This window comes from Xyrauchen texanus, chromosome 19, assembly GCF_025860055.1.
Source record: "Xyrauchen texanus isolate HMW12.3.18 chromosome 19, RBS_HiC_50CHRs, whole genome shotgun sequence".
NCBI classification, from domain to species: Eukaryota; Metazoa; Chordata; class Actinopteri; order Cypriniformes; family Catostomidae; genus Xyrauchen; species Xyrauchen texanus.
The window spans coordinates 9,580,620-9,596,457 of record NC_068294.1 but is presented as its reverse complement, the minus strand read 5'-3'; the positions used below and the strand labels follow the sequence as shown (position 1 = coordinate 9,596,457).

Below are 15,838 nucleotides of genomic sequence, written 5' to 3'. Positions count from 1 at the left end.
GGAAACGGCAAGTTGTCCGCTACGCCCACATCCAGGAGATAAGCTTGTCCTCTCACCTTGATATACACATCTGCCGTAGGAAGCAGTTTTTCATCACCGTGAACACAGCTGAATAGCTTTCCTGTCGCTGAAGTTAAGTAGGGCAGGTAGTATATATCTGTGATGTACCAGCGTCTGATCACTCCCAGTGTCTACCAGGGCCTGCAACTCCTTTCCATTCACCTCCACCGTTATCATCTGTGGTGACCACTTAGCTTTTCCTGGTGGCCCCGTACCACCCCTGGGCACATAACAAAGGTGAGTAGTCTTGACTGTATTTTTAGGACACATTGGTTTCAGTATGGCCTTCCTGACCACACAAATAGCAGATTGGCACTCTTTTGTGACTCTTGAGAGAGGTTGCAAATGCAGGTTCTCCTCCAGCAGGCTTACCGGCACTGGAAAAACTTCTCTGGCTTTGCTGGGGAAGGTTTAATCTGCGGTCATCTCTGCTGGTTTTCCAAGCCCATGATTGATTCCTCTTACGTGCAGCCACGAACACATCCGCCAGGGTTGCAGCTTGTGCGGCAGTTTTAGGATCATGTTCCCACGAGCCAAACCTGGAGCTCAGGAGAAAGCATTCTTAGATATTGCTCAAGAATTATAATTTCACCAACTTCCTCAACCGACTTAGCTTTTGGTTGGATCCACTTCCCATAAAGTTCCTTTAACCGCACATATAATTCTTTGGGACTCTCAAGGGGTTCAACATCCAGAGAACTGAAACTGTTGTCTATACGTTTCCTGGTTGATGTCATATTTTCTTAAGATGACGGACTTAACTTCCTCATAGTCAAGAGAATCATCCACATCCATATGTACATAAGCCGCTCTGGCCTTACCTGTCAAGAGAGGAATTAAACGGAAGGCCCAATCCTCCTTCGGCCACCGGCAAACAGCTGCAAGTCTCTCAAAGGTAATTAAATAATGTTCAATGTCATCAGCTTCCGATAACTTCTCAAGTCTTAGCTCTTTAAACTGATACTGACCTGCAGCACGAATTTCTGAACGATCCTTCTGACAGGTAGTAGACTGAGACAGCAGGCGACTAGGGACAGCTTCCTCATCATCAGGACCTTCCAAGGGGTCTCCAGCCATCAGCAGTGGATTGGGAGTTGGAGTCGTACGAGCCTGCACCTCCAGCTGCAACAGACCAAACTGGTGTTGAAGGACTTTAAAGCGACGCTCCTGCTGAGAATACTCTTGAGTCCTGTGAGCTTCTTGGGCATCCATCTTCGCCATATGAGCTCGAAACAAACCAGTCAAGTCTGCAAGTGTGGGCTCTCGGCTTCCAGGCTCCATATCCTCCACCTCACTCACTTTCTGTACTGCTCCATCTTCCCCCAGCTCTTGGAACACTTCCTCAGGTTGCTCTGTTGGAGAAGTCTTTGGGGCTGCCTTCCTTCCCCGGTTCATGGCACATGGAGTTTAAGTGGACAAATTTTTTTTTTTTTTTTTGGAGAAACTAGGCCCGACTGGCTTATCCCACCGCTGCCACCACTTGTGAGGGACCGCACAGTCAAGGAATAAGGGCCGTAACAAACTGTTTCCCAAAATAATCTTTTAATTAATCAGACCAAAATAATTCAAATAGAAACAAAAAACAAAGTCCAGATAACCCAAATCCAGGCAAATAAAAGAGGTCAACAGAACAAAATTAAACTCCAATAACAGAATATGAGAGAACTGAACTGACCTCTTGAATAAAACAACTGGGACACATTTATACAAACGGACTAGTCCACATGAACACACAAGGGAAACCAAAAACACAAACTTCAAATACAAATAACAAAATTCATAACCAGGCCAGTTAAAGAATCAGAATAAAATGAAAAACATATCTTGAAGAAATAAACAAATATCAATTAAGAAAACCAACAAATTAGAAACGAAAATCCACAACACATCCACCCCATTTCCCCACAGTCAATCTGCTTGTTGGTAGCGGCAAGTGGAACTAAAGCAGCGGTCGAAGTGCCATGCCGGTCCTTAAAACACTCGGACCAGGAATGCGGAAACTCCACCACTATTCACAGCCAACAGCTCCAGCCATCCACTCCTCAGCACCACAGCGGTAACTTAAACTCAGAAAATGCAATATTAATAAAAGTATAAACCGTACACCATAAACTAGAATGTGTGCACTCCAACTAGTCAATGATGCACTAGAACTTAAATAACTAAATATAATTACCATAATACCTGCGATATGAATACAGGCCCTTAAGAGAATGAACATAAGCTCAAAAATGTGCCGGATAAATTAGAGCCAGCATGTACATGTGTATGTGCGCGTGTGTGTGGTATGTATGTGTGCATGTGTAACATTACCGCTCATTGATGTGTGGCTGCCTCGTGGGCCATCACAATAGTACAGCATGTTTTCATATTTGATTTAATATTGCCAAAATGATCCACAAATAATATTTCTTTCACTCAAAAATTAGGTGCATAAGCGCAGGTCAATGAGGCCTATAATCAGTAAGTTCCAAATAGAAATGCAAAACCTGTGCTAATTCAAACGAAACAAATTGACAACCTGATCCATTACTACATGGCTTCAGTTTTCTCCTGTGTGTTAGCCCAGCAGCTCAGCAATGACTCACACACCACTAACAGACACACACTGAGATAGAGTGTAGAGAGAGAGAGAGAGAGAGAGAGAGAGAGAGAGAGAGAGAGAGAGAGAGACAGAGAGAGAGAGAGATTGGGGGAAAGTGGATCTTCACCAAGGCCCTGTAAGATCTATTCAGTGCTCTCCAGTGCAAAGGTCATTGGCATTAAACATGCATTTAAAATAGCTGATGGAGGCTGATGGGTTTTTGCATATTATAATTTAATTAGTCTAATGAATTGGACATGTAGGAGCAGATGTCTGATTAGTTCTCTTAATGTGCAATGTTTTCAACATGCAACACATGCACTGTATATCATCTCTCTCCATCTAGTTTGGAACCTTAAACCCTCTGATCATATGCAAATGTTCCCTGTCCTTGTTGCTGAAATTCACCTGCATGTCTATCAGACAGTGTTTTAAAAATATATATCTTTTGAAATATAAGCGTTAGATGTACAACATAGACATACTCTCAAAGCTCCCTCAAGTCCCTCCTTTATCAAGTTACACTTGATAAATGGCAACCAATGTTTATCCCGGGTACGGGTTCAGGATTAAACTTAAAGGGATAGTTCACCCAAAAATGAAAATTTTCTCATCATTTACTCACCCTCATGCCTGTGGTAGTTTCACATGTGAAGGTGTAAATTAAGGGATAATGTACAGTCAGCCCTTCATTATCACAAAATAAACCCAGACAGGACGATAAGGACTGCCTATACGAAGCTTACTACATGTCAATTTATAAATACATTATATAAGTTAAAATGACTCTATTTTGTGAGAAGAGACCACAGAATGATACGAGACACATTAAATGTGTGTGGGACAATGTTTTTACAGTCAGTTTTACAGTGATGCGGTCATTATAGAAAAATATTTGACCACAGAATGCCGTTATTGACCAATCGGAGTCAAGTATTTCAAGAGTGTATTAACTGAGGGTATTTACATATAGAGGTCTTAAAGGTACAGTAGCAAAACAGGTTTAATTCTAAGGATCCGATTGCATAACTATTTATCTCAATGACAGTTGCTTGGCGGGCACATACAAAAATTGCTGAAGCAAACTCACAATTTTGTGGTGCTTCGATGACACTATAGGCTCAAGTGTTGACTCTTATGCTTTTCAGGACTCCCCGATCATCCCCTCTATCAGCTGAGCTACTGCGCAATTTGACCGTGCTCAAACAACCTTGTAAATGTAGTTTATGTAATGCAAACATTACAACTGGACAAATTGATGCCCTATGCAGAGTTCCAGGTGGAAGGGGGGGGGTCATCTGTGTTCCGCAACTGCTTTCAGGCCCTTTTTCATACCCAATTTAAGATTCTCTTTGAACTGTTGCTCCACCATGACATTAGTTGACCTGAAAAAAGACAATTTACCATAGCAGTAGACAGTTTACGCAAATTACCCACCTTATCACCCCTTGCGGATAAGCTGAGAGCGCAACGCATACTTGCGTTGAAAGAGGGAGAGCAAATGTGTATATGTAAGAATGTTAAGCATGCAACACTTTAGATAACACTTCAGAGTGAACCAAACATGACATAAAAGATACAATGTATGTGTGAGAAGGAAAAAAACGCTGACTCATTCGGCCCATGTCTCTCTCTCTCTCTCTCTCTCTCTCTATGTCTTGCTCGGCTTAGTCATATGCCAGATGGGGAAAAAAGGTAATTGATCCAGCAGGTTTCTTTTTAAAGCTGCACTTCCCTTCTATTCAGCGTTTCCTAAATGTGCAGAATAAAGCCTAGACAATAGAGCTCCTTATCTATGAACACTGCAAAGCTGCAGCCCCCAAAATGTCCTGAGTGGCGAGCATTGTGTGAAAATCCCAGAAGATCAGCAGTTGCAAAAATTCTCAAACCAGCACCAACAATCATGCCATGGTCCAAATCACTGAGATAAAAATTTTCTCCATTCCGATGGTTGATGTGAACATTAACTGAAGCTCCTGACCCTTATCTGCATGGTTTTATTCACTGCACTGCTGCCACTTGATTGTCTGATTACATAATCGCATGGATGATTGTTGGTGCCAGACGGGCTGATTTGAGTATTTCTGTAACTGCTGATCTTCTGGGATTTTCACACAAACTACAGTCTCTCTATTTACTCAGAATGGTGATAAAAACAAAAAACTTCCAGTGAGCGGCAGCTCTGTGGACGGAAATGTCTTGTTGATGAGAGAGGCCAATAAAGAATGGCCAGACTGGTTTGAATTGACAAAGTCTACGGTAACTCGGATAACCGCTCTGTACAATTGTGGTGAGTAGAATGGCATGCAATTCTGAGATGCGGGTTGGTGCTGTTTTGGCAGCACGAGGGGGGCCTACACAATTAGGCAGGTGGTTTTAATGTTGTGGCTTATCGGTGTATGTAACATGCATTGAGCACTCTCTCTCTCTCTCTCTCTCTCTCTCTCTCTCTCTCTTCCTGGAGTTTCTTTACAGATTTGAATCAGCTGACCTGCCCTGGAGTCTGGAGAACACAAAGCAGGATTTGTGCTGCTGTGGTCTCTCGTCTCTCTTTATGAACGAGTGGACGGAAGACTAATGCATCTAGTGCTTTAGAAAGGAAACTGATGCAGGATTTAGACAAAGATAAAGTGTTTGTGAGAGCATGTTTAAGAATGGACAAACACCTGGCTTGGGAAAATTCAAAGCTGTAAGGACTTTGCTAATGAGCAGAAAAATCATACTTTTTAAATCTCCTATAATACTTTATAAATAACCAAATGCTCAATTTTACCAGAGCAAATTTTACCAGTTCAAAAGGGTCGTGTTAACACATGACCTCCAAACTGGAAATTGTAGGTAATTTTCTGGAAAAGGCTGTATGTGTGAACTATTGACTAAATCCAAAAAATGGGGCAAATAATTGTGTGATGGAGAGGCTTGCTTCAGAATCAATCATGTTAAATGTTAAGCCTCTTCTTTATTTTCCTGTGTGGATGGAAAATAACGATGCAGATAAAATTTAATGGAATTGAAAATCACACAGAGTGCATACCCCTCAACAAATGTACAGATGCATCCCTGCTGAGAAGTCAAATCTTTTCACCAATTTGATACTTTTGAATCTGTAAAACTGTTTCAAAAAGTGATCTGAATGATTCATTTTGCGAACTGATTCACAAATCTGAATCAAAATCACACAGAACCCCAAACAGCATGTGTTGAGTCTCCACTTGGGAAAGTGAAGAGGCTGTTAGTGTAAGCTTTAATCTTTTTTTTTTTTTTTTTTTGGCTATAAATGAATTTTTTATATTTGTGTACTTTATTAACACTGTGAAATATGAATGAAGTTTCCCAACTTTCCTGGAGAACTGTTAGTATGTGTAATATTTAGCAGTTTGTAAGTGAATACAAATTTGGTTTGCACTTACATTTAACCACAGTACCAAGATTATGAATCAACAATGAAGAGCTGTGCACTTATTTATGCCACTTACTTTACTTTAGGTGCATTTTATTTCAGCTACTTTAATACTTTTATATGAGAATGTTTCTCATGAGCTACTTAAAATTTAATTTGTGTCAGTTTCCATAAACTTATCTTTGGCAATTGGTTAATTTACACATCACTGATGTAAACAAATCATTCTATACCTAAAATTATTAAACCTAAAATTGTTCTTGACAAAATGTCCCATTGTTCGTTGATCGTTCCTGTCGCAGCTGGTTAGGACCAAAAATATATATATATTTTCATGGAAAATATAGATTTTTTTTAGTTTGTTGCTTCTGAATGTTCATGTATACTGAAATTAACCTCATTCTGCTGAATTACTGACAAATGCCTTCCCCATCAGACATTTTTGCATCAATTCATGATTAACCATTTCCTGTGGTGCCACTGAGACACGGGTTCTGATGCCATGAAAACTCTGGAGTAATCGTGTTCACATAAACATTAGTGAGCGCAGGGCCTGGGTAGTTCAGCTTTAAAGATGCTGAGTACCAAACCTGGAGTCGCAAGTTCAAATCCAGGGCGTTCTAAGTGACTCCAGTCAGGCTTCCTAAGCAACCAATTGGCCTGGTTGCTATGGTGGATAGAGTCACATTGGGTTAACCTCCTTGTGGTAGCTATAATGTGTGCTTCTCGCTCTCAGTGGGACGCGTGGTGAGTTGGCGTGGATGCCGCGGAGAATAGCGTGAGCCTCCACACGAGTAACGATGTCTCCGCGGTAACGCGCTCAACAAGATGCGTGGATTGACGGTCTGAGAAATAGAGGCAACTGAGATTCATACTCTGCCACCCGGATTGAGGCGAGTCACTACACAAGACAAAGAATTAGAGCACATTGGGAATTGGGCATGCCAAATTGGAGAGAAAAGGGAGAAAAAACAAAAAACTATAGTGAGTGCAATTTGGATGTTATATTTTCGAGTATTAGGGCACGAGCACACAGCATACAAAACTCAATGAGACAATTAACAAACACTGAAGATAAAAAAATACAGATGATCATTGTGATTCTTCAACACAACACAGCACTGCTACATTACAGTAGCAATTGGTCCTGTTCACTGTGAAGTCGGAGTATACAGTTGTCTTTTAATTGTAATTAATTGTAGAAATACTGCTGTTAAATATACTGTGAGTGTGAAAGTCATGCAACTAATCCAGGAATTTACTGTGAACTCACACAAATTATTATTTTACAGTTAAGTCTTTTCCTTCAGTCCCCTACTTCTCAGATTTTTCAGAGATAAAGACGGCAATCACAAGTCAGACTTCAATATGAACTTTAGTCAAAATGACAGATTTTCAATTCTCGATTCTTCAAACAAATTTCAATACTACATAAAAAAATTACAATTATGCTTTATTTAAAGTAAATATTATCAATTAAAATAAAAAATATAGCACGCAGCCTTAAAGTATTTCTCAATGAAGTAAACATTGCTTTAAGTTTTTCAAGTAATAATTCAAATTGTCAGTAATAAATAATGAACAAAGAAACAAATGACAAGCAATAGGACAAATGAAATCAATTGGACAAAGATACCAGTTAAGTAAACTTTGATTTTCAATTACCTAACAGCAGTGTCATGTATTCATGTGAACAGAAATAAATACCAAAAATTAAATAATAATAAAATAAACATCTTAAAACATCTTAAATACATAAGTCTCCTCAACCATGATAGAGCAACTTCTGCAATACAGCTTTCATCTGGACACACACGGCCTCTGTCCCGCAGTCTGCTTAGTTAAGAGGCTGGAGAGGCATTTATTCCTTGCATGCAGGCACTTAAAGAGATCGACTTTTCTTTCTGTTCACTACGTAATGTGTCCACAGTCTACTATCTCTGATGTCTCTCCTCCCCCCATTTAAACTCTCACAACTCTTCCCTCATATAATTATATCTGCTTTATAGCTCGGACACACACACACACACACAGAGAGAGAGAGAGAGAGAGAGAGAGAAACATGCTCTCATGTTGTCTAGTTTCCATCATTATTGGCTGATTAACAGTGATGCAGAAATATAGGGCTCTCTCTGAAATGTGTGCATGTGGGTGTGTGTTTGTGCACATACATGTGAGTTTCTAGGATGGATTTATTTATGACACACTTAGTGCGGTGTAGATACAGTTAGTGTGTATTTAGTACAATGGGAGTCCAAAAGTCTGAACTGAGTAGTGAAAATGCTTCTGTTTTGCATTTGTCTAATTTAATGAAAAGAAAATGTTCATAACTTTTGTTATCTGCATAACAATTTGAGTGAAAAATTGTATTTATGTAACACTTAATTAATGTTTGCTTTGTTAATGTTTTATAAAGGTAATCTTTAAGGAATAATAAGTAATTTACAAATGCATTATAAATCATTTATATAAAGTTATAGCAACTTGCATAAAAAGGTCAACTTTCTTCCAGTTCTTGCCAAATAGTGAGCATTACATGTTATAAGTGCTTAATAAATAAACTTATTCATACTTATATTAATCAAAAACATGAAATGCCCTAATTCATTATTTATATCACAAGGAAAACTAGACTATTATAGTTAGTTAAAGGGAGTGATAATGTCATTTTTTCAGTCCACTTTGTGTTTATATTCATTATTATAAAAGCACTCTAAAGTTGAACTTATTGCATTTAATATACATTCAAACAGTAATGAAATACCACTTCATTGCAATTAACATGCAATTAAGTGTCTGAAAATATAACATTCAGTTCACACTTAAGTATGTTCTTTTAAAGTACATTATTTCCATAATAAGTAGTACACTTAAGTAGCTTAAGTGTACTACACAAGCTTAAGTGTACTTCTTTTTCCCAAGGGAATAACAAAGCTGAAACCTTTTGTAAAGGAAACATGACATTGAATGCTAATATGCAAAAAAGAAATGCTAATAATGACCTTTCAAGTAGAACAGAGATATAGAGTAACCACACATGAATGATTTGGTAACACTTTACTTGAATATTCCCTTCGTTAAGGGTTTATAAAGGAGTTTATTAATGACTTATAATTACTTTTTTCCATACTGAAATCTGAATCCCACATTTTCAATGTGTCTCAGACTTTTGGACCCCAAGTATATATCTATACGTGACAAGCCACAGCTTGTTTTTCCTTGACACAAGCAGAAGGCAATGAGAAAATGATCACTGTTTAAAAGTTAATCCATCACAATATTTCTCGAACATGCACCCTTCCCAGCACACACAAACATGAATAACCCATCGAAAAGCTTGCAATGACTAAGCATCCTGTCTTTCTCCTAAAATCAACAGGGGCTCGGAAGAACCAATTCATCAGTTGACAAGCGCCCCGTTTCTACACCCTTTAGCTTGTAGGTGCTGGTGTTACAACAGTTCTGGTTTAGTCCCCTTTTCATCTTGAGGAAAACGATCCCCAGCCCAGCCTCTGAGTCCACACCCTGATATTACATCAGCCATTATTCAAACAAACACAAACAAACATCCTTTCACGTATGAACGACCAGATATTGTTGTGGAAGATGAGATACAAAGAGTGGTTTTAGAAGGCAATATATTGTTTATTTCGATATTGTTGAACATAAGCTAATCATTGGCCTACAGTCCACAGCAATCCATTTTGCAGCTGAACTCATCAATATGTCCGAAGCAGGATGTGTCTATGTACACATGTGTAAGATGCAGGGGCAAAGGTTTCCCCAATAATCAAAAGAAGCAAGTAAACACTTAGACTACTTAATTATACTTCATCTGAATTATCCGTTAGTCATTAGATGACACTTCGAAAGATCAGCGGCAGTAGGTTCAACGATGAAATTGTTTGAACTTTTAGTTGACAGACCGTACATGGGAGAACAAGCTAGCCTACCACAGCAATCCATCATCATCCATCCATCATTTATCGTAATTTTGGCATTAAGGTGATAGTTAAGACTTCAAGTGCTTCTGCTGTAATTAAATTCAATACAAAGTACTTGATCTTTGTCTAAAGGGTTTGTATGGTCTGTGAGGAGAAGGCCAAAAGTATCCTGAAGACTGAATAGAAGACAATCTTTCAAGATCCATGACACCCCTACTTCATCCCCTGCTCATCTGCCTAGCATTGGCCCTGCTAATACACAATTGCAAACTCTCTCACTTATTTACTCATCTGTTTTTCTGCCCCGTCACAGTGGCTACCGCTGAGCATTGGGTGTTGGTCAGCATTAAGCATCTATCAAAATGTGTCAGCTGTCTAGCTATATTATTTCTCACATAAGGTCAAGAACCCCACATGACACTCTTTGTTACAATGAAATGCTGCATTGCAATAGTTATGACTTATCAAAATGACAGGAGCAAAAGGCCTGTAAACAAGACTCTTTGGCAAGACTACAAACAAAGTGAACCAGCAATGATTTATTAATCTACTGTTGTAATATTAAAACTACCTGATAAATTTCACTATCATGGCCCTAAAGGGATTTGATAGCCACCCTGCTGAATGTTACACAATCAATACAATTATCAGGGTTACAAACGTCACAAGAGAATCTAGTATTATTCTGTATATGAATACCCAGTAATCTTTCTAAAAGTTTAGTGGGCCACATTTTCCTGTGGAACTAAACGCAGCAACCAAGATAAACTTAGATCAAAAAGATTTAGAGCAACCTGATTCACACATACTCACAAAAGGTTGCAATGATGTTTCTTGGGACTAATAATATGGTTTCCTCTAGACAAATGAACGCAGGCTGTATTTTTTAACACAGAGTTATAAACAGACAAAGTCACATCTAGTACATTCACAAAAGCTCAGAAGAAGGCTCTAATGATAGCATGGATTCATAACTGGAGAGGTCATTCATTTGGTCAGAAATTTGTGGAAATACAGCTATAAAAAAGCTGACTTTCATTACTCTTAACCAGGTGTATCAACTTAAGAACACAGTATTTTAGTTTCTTTTATACAGATTCAGCAATGATCCATCATTTTCAATCTACTCATGCACATCCCATAACATTTTGTAAACATTCCCTTTTCCTTCATTAGAGCAAATTATTTTGTCATTTAAATCTGCTTCTGCTTTGCATACATTTTTATACTATCAGCATAACAATTTGAGTGATAAACTGAACTGAACAGTTAACGTGTATTTCAGGATTTCCCGAAAAAAGTGACTTTCAAAACCTGTCAAATAGTGAGACATTTTTCATCACATGTTATAAATGCTTAATTACACTTATTCAACATTAGTAACCTATGGAAATGCTCCTTAACCTCTACAACTCTGAGGCATTTTGGGAGCTCACCATTTACACCCCAATTTTTAATAAATAAACATAGACAATGATACATAGACTGACCTTCTAGTCCACTCAGAGGCCGAGATATTCAATGAAACAATGAGGGTGGTGTATGATTACAAAAATAGACTGAATGTCAACAACATATATATTTGATCTTTTATTTGTTGTTGTTGTTGTTGTTGTTGTAAGCATGTAAATCTGGTTCTTTTAACTCCATCTCCCTCCAAAATTATTCCACAAGATGGTAGCAAGTAGGAGGAATTTTTCCTCTATCACCTTCCATCATTTAATGCCGATCTGAAATGTAGGTGGCGCTCTAGAGCATTTTAGCCATCACAGATGTGTTCGTCCATAGACATTCAGTCTATTTTTCTAATCATGAACCACCCTCATTGTTTCATTGAATATCTCGGCCTCTGAGTGGACTAGAAGCTCAATCTATGTGGCATTGTCTATGTTTATTTATTAAACATGTCAGTTTAAACTATTTGGCAAGTATTGGATTAAAGATTTTTTCACTTGTTTTGACTACAAAAACTCTGTCAGTACAGTTAGACAAAATACACATGTTAAAAATACATTCTCTGAAAAAACTAAATATCTTATGCAGTGTTGTTTTTGCCCTAATATCAAAGGTCTTAATAGAAAAAATTAACATGTGCATGTAAAATGGCTAGAAATAGCATTTTAGCTTAATGTAAAGCTGACAATTTACACAACATTTCTTCTATTTCTATTTCTTGTGCTTCAAACTTCAAACATACTTCTCTGTCTGCTCGTATGAATGTAACACATCATAAGAAAGTGTTTCACCGCTGTTCAAATGCACATTGGATCACATCATTTATTTGTATAAATGTTTTCCATCTGAAATTACTAAATATTAAATGAAACAAATGACAGTAAAATGCAAAGTAATCTCTTCAGTAATCAAAATACTTTTTGAATTTAACTGTATTCTAATGATCAATTATTTAAATTGTAACTGTAGTGGACTACAGTTACTTATATTTTTTATTTTAAATACGTAATCCCGTTACATGTATTTTGTTACTCCCCAACCCTGGATATGACTGCATATGAATTATTTAAAATGCTTTTGATTTATAAATGACGTATTAGTCATTAATGAACCCACTTATAAACCCTTAACAAAAGGAATATTAATGTACTGTTACCAATATTTATTTTACATTTTATGTTTTAACTTTATCTATCTATCTGTCTATCTGTCTATCTGTCTGTCTATCTGTCTATCTGTCTATCTATCTATCTATCTATCTGTCTGTCTGTCTGTCTGTCTGTCTGTCTGTCTGTCTGTCTGTCTGTCTATCTATCTATCTATCTATCTATCTATCTATCTGTCTGTCTGTCTGCATGTAATGTTTGACATCATACTACTATCTGGAAAAAGAAGCATTAGTTATCCCTACAGATGCACTTCCCAAGTTGTCATTACACAGCATCTCTTGAGAACACTGTGATCCGCAAAGTAAAATCACTGTCCTTCTGTCTGTGGTGTGACTTTTAGGCGCTCCTACCTTCCGTGTGACAGCTCGAGGACAGGAGGATACTCGGAGGTCGGAAGAGGTAAGGCAGGTACCGGGAGAAACATTTCATCTTTCTTCCTTCTGTTTTGCTTTGGTAGAGTCCTTCCCCACCATCCGCGCGTGTGATGACAGCAGATCCGGACCGCACGAGGGATGCTGCTGTGTTGTCTGGATGTGTCCGGAGTTATGGCAGCATCCTAAATAGCATTCATGCGTGTGTCAGGAAGACGTGCACGTGCATCCTCACAGTTCATCATGTTTGCACCCTAGAAGGACGGAATATGAAGGGCAGGGCTGTTTTCCTGAGCATCGGTTGGGAGGGGCAGCGAAAGCAGGAAAAGTATAACGATGGGGGCAGTTACACTAGTTACATGGACTTTTAGGCTATATGGACCCTAATTGTAAGGGATTTGGGCCATTTTAAGGTTTTTACCCTATGCAATTTAATTGTATTTACATTCTAGTGTTCCCCCTCGTGTATTACGAACACCTTGTAACACAATTAGACATATATGCAATAAATACTGCGTATAGATCGTTTGTTATGATCACCAGCTTTATTTATACGTGAGCAAACCATCCTTTTGCTTACGAAAGTGAGTAAACTTTTTTAGTTAAATTTTAAGTTACCAAACAGCGCCATCTAGTGGTTGTTGTGTATAACTCTATGACAACAGACCCACATACAAGTGTGTGTGTGTGTGTGTGTGTGTGTGTGTGTGTGTGTGTGTGTGTGTGTGTGTGTGTGTGTGTGTGTGTGTGTGTGTGTGTGTGTTTCCATTCAGTCATTCAGGCTGTACCATTTTAATAATTTCTGTGAACAAAATTATCCCTTTAATTTCTGACGCTGGTGTAGAGATATTAAAGATGAACCCATCTTTTCTAATAAGACTTATATATAATAAATAAATAATACCAGGGCTTGATCTAGGGGGCCAAATTACACCCCATATATTGTTTACAGCTTTTGATAATCTTAATGTTAGTTAATAAAGAAACAATTTTTATTGTAAGTTCATGTTAGTTCACAGTGCATTAACTAACGTTAACAAACACAACTTGTCAGCACTAACCATATTGGTCAATCACGACTGAGTAACATAAAAACCTATTCAGTCATCCTCTGCCATCTAAGAGCATGAATAAGCAGTTCTCTGCTGGAACGGCAACGAGCTGTCTGAACTTTAGGTATAATTACCAGTTTTTAGACAAGCACACTGAGATATGTTTTTATTGCTATTTTATTTCTAGAGAAATGCCACCTAGACCTCAAATGCAAATTTGCAGAATCATGTACTGTATGATATTTTGTCACAGAAATCACATGCTGACAAATCAGCAAGAGTGGCCAGTACCTTTGAGAACAGGTGCCATCTGTGCTGGTCCACTGGGTATCAGCATATCAAAATATCAGAGTTCATTCTCACCCACCATCATTTCTCTCTCTCTCTCTCTCTCTGACACAGCCTCACTCACTGATGGGATCTCTCACTGACTTCTTTTTTGAAGGAAGCACTAAAACATCTTAATATTTATGAGCCACAAGAACTTCTAAATATAGATTGACAGACCTGGATATATTGGGTTAGGAAAACTGAAATGGAGGTCACCTAAAGCTCTGTATACAGTATATATATGAAAGGACTTTCCAACTTGTGTGCAAAAGTACAGTTGCAATGTGCATTCCTATTACTGAGGCAATCATTCAGTTTGAACAAGTGTCATTTGAGTGATTAGTTCAATTAAATGTTCTGATCAGCACTCCATTAATCTGATTCACAGACAGTCTTAAGACTGAAAGTGTTACTCTTTGATGCACAAAAAGTCTATCTTGACAACAACATTACAATACTTTAAAATAAACTCAATAGGTTTGTTGTCAAATAGTGGGACAAGTTTGAAATATTTCTCTTATAGCTGCTTTGCAAAGCAAAGTGAGAGGCCATTAAGAGTATATGAGCAAGAGTGCAACATTGAGCGTATCATTGAAAGTGTATAATAAAAAGCAACCAATATACACTGGTGGCCAAAGGTTTGGAATAATGTAGAGATTTTGCTCTTATGGAAAGAAATTGGTACTTTTATTCACCAAAGTGGCAATGTACAGTACAGTCAGGATATTAATAACATGATAAATTACTATTACAATATGAAAAAACTACTTCAAAGTGTTCTCATCAAAAAATCCTCCACGTGCAGAAATGGCAGTCAGTTTGTTCAGATACTCTGGTGACATTTCACCCCACACTTCCTGTAGCACTTGCCAGAGATGTGGCTGTCTTGTTGGGCACTTCTCACACACCTTACAGTCTAGCTGATCCCACAAAAGCTCAATGGGGTTTAGATCCATAACACTCTTTTCCAATTATCTGTTGTCCAATGTCTGTGTTTCTTTGCATACTCTAAACTTTTCTTTTTATTTCTCTGTTTCAAAAGTGGCTTTTTCTTTGTAATTCTTCCCATAAGGCTGCACCCCTGAGTCTTCTCTTTACTGTTGTACATGAAACTGGTGTTGAGCAGGTAGAATTCAATGAAGCTGTCAGCTGAGGACATGTGAGGTGTCTGTTTCTCAAACTAGAGACTCTGATGTACTTATCCTCTTGTTTAGTTGTACATCTGGCCTTCCACGATCTCTTTCTGTCCTTGTTAGAGACAGTTAACATTGATCTTGAAACCTGTAGTGTACAACTTTGTATGAAATATTCATTTTATTGTCAAATTCAAGCATTGTATAACTTTAATTTCCTCAAAACAATGATTGACTGACGAGTTTCCAGAGGAAGAGAATTTTGGGTAATTTCAAAGAACACTAAGTCCTGAGAAATACTAATGATAAGAGCTTTGTACCTTTGTCATATTCATATGTA

The 15,838-nt window shown here is 38.0% G+C and overlaps 1 protein-coding gene across 1 annotated transcript in view; it reads right to left on the bottom strand.

Annotated features, from left to right (window-relative positions):
* Positions 1–13,181, bottom strand: part of LOC127660014 (serine/threonine-protein phosphatase 2A 55 kDa regulatory subunit B beta isoform-like) — a 107,486-nt gene extending 94,305 nt beyond the window's left edge. Inside the window, exon 1 of the mRNA XM_052150057.1 lies at positions 12,963–13,181. Coding sequence (XP_052006017.1) covers positions 12,963–13,041 — 79 coding nt within the window. The 5' untranslated portion in view covers positions 13,042–13,181. The remainder of the gene's footprint in view (positions 1–12,962) is intronic.
* Between the last annotated feature and the right edge of the window lie 2,657 nt (positions 13,182–15,838).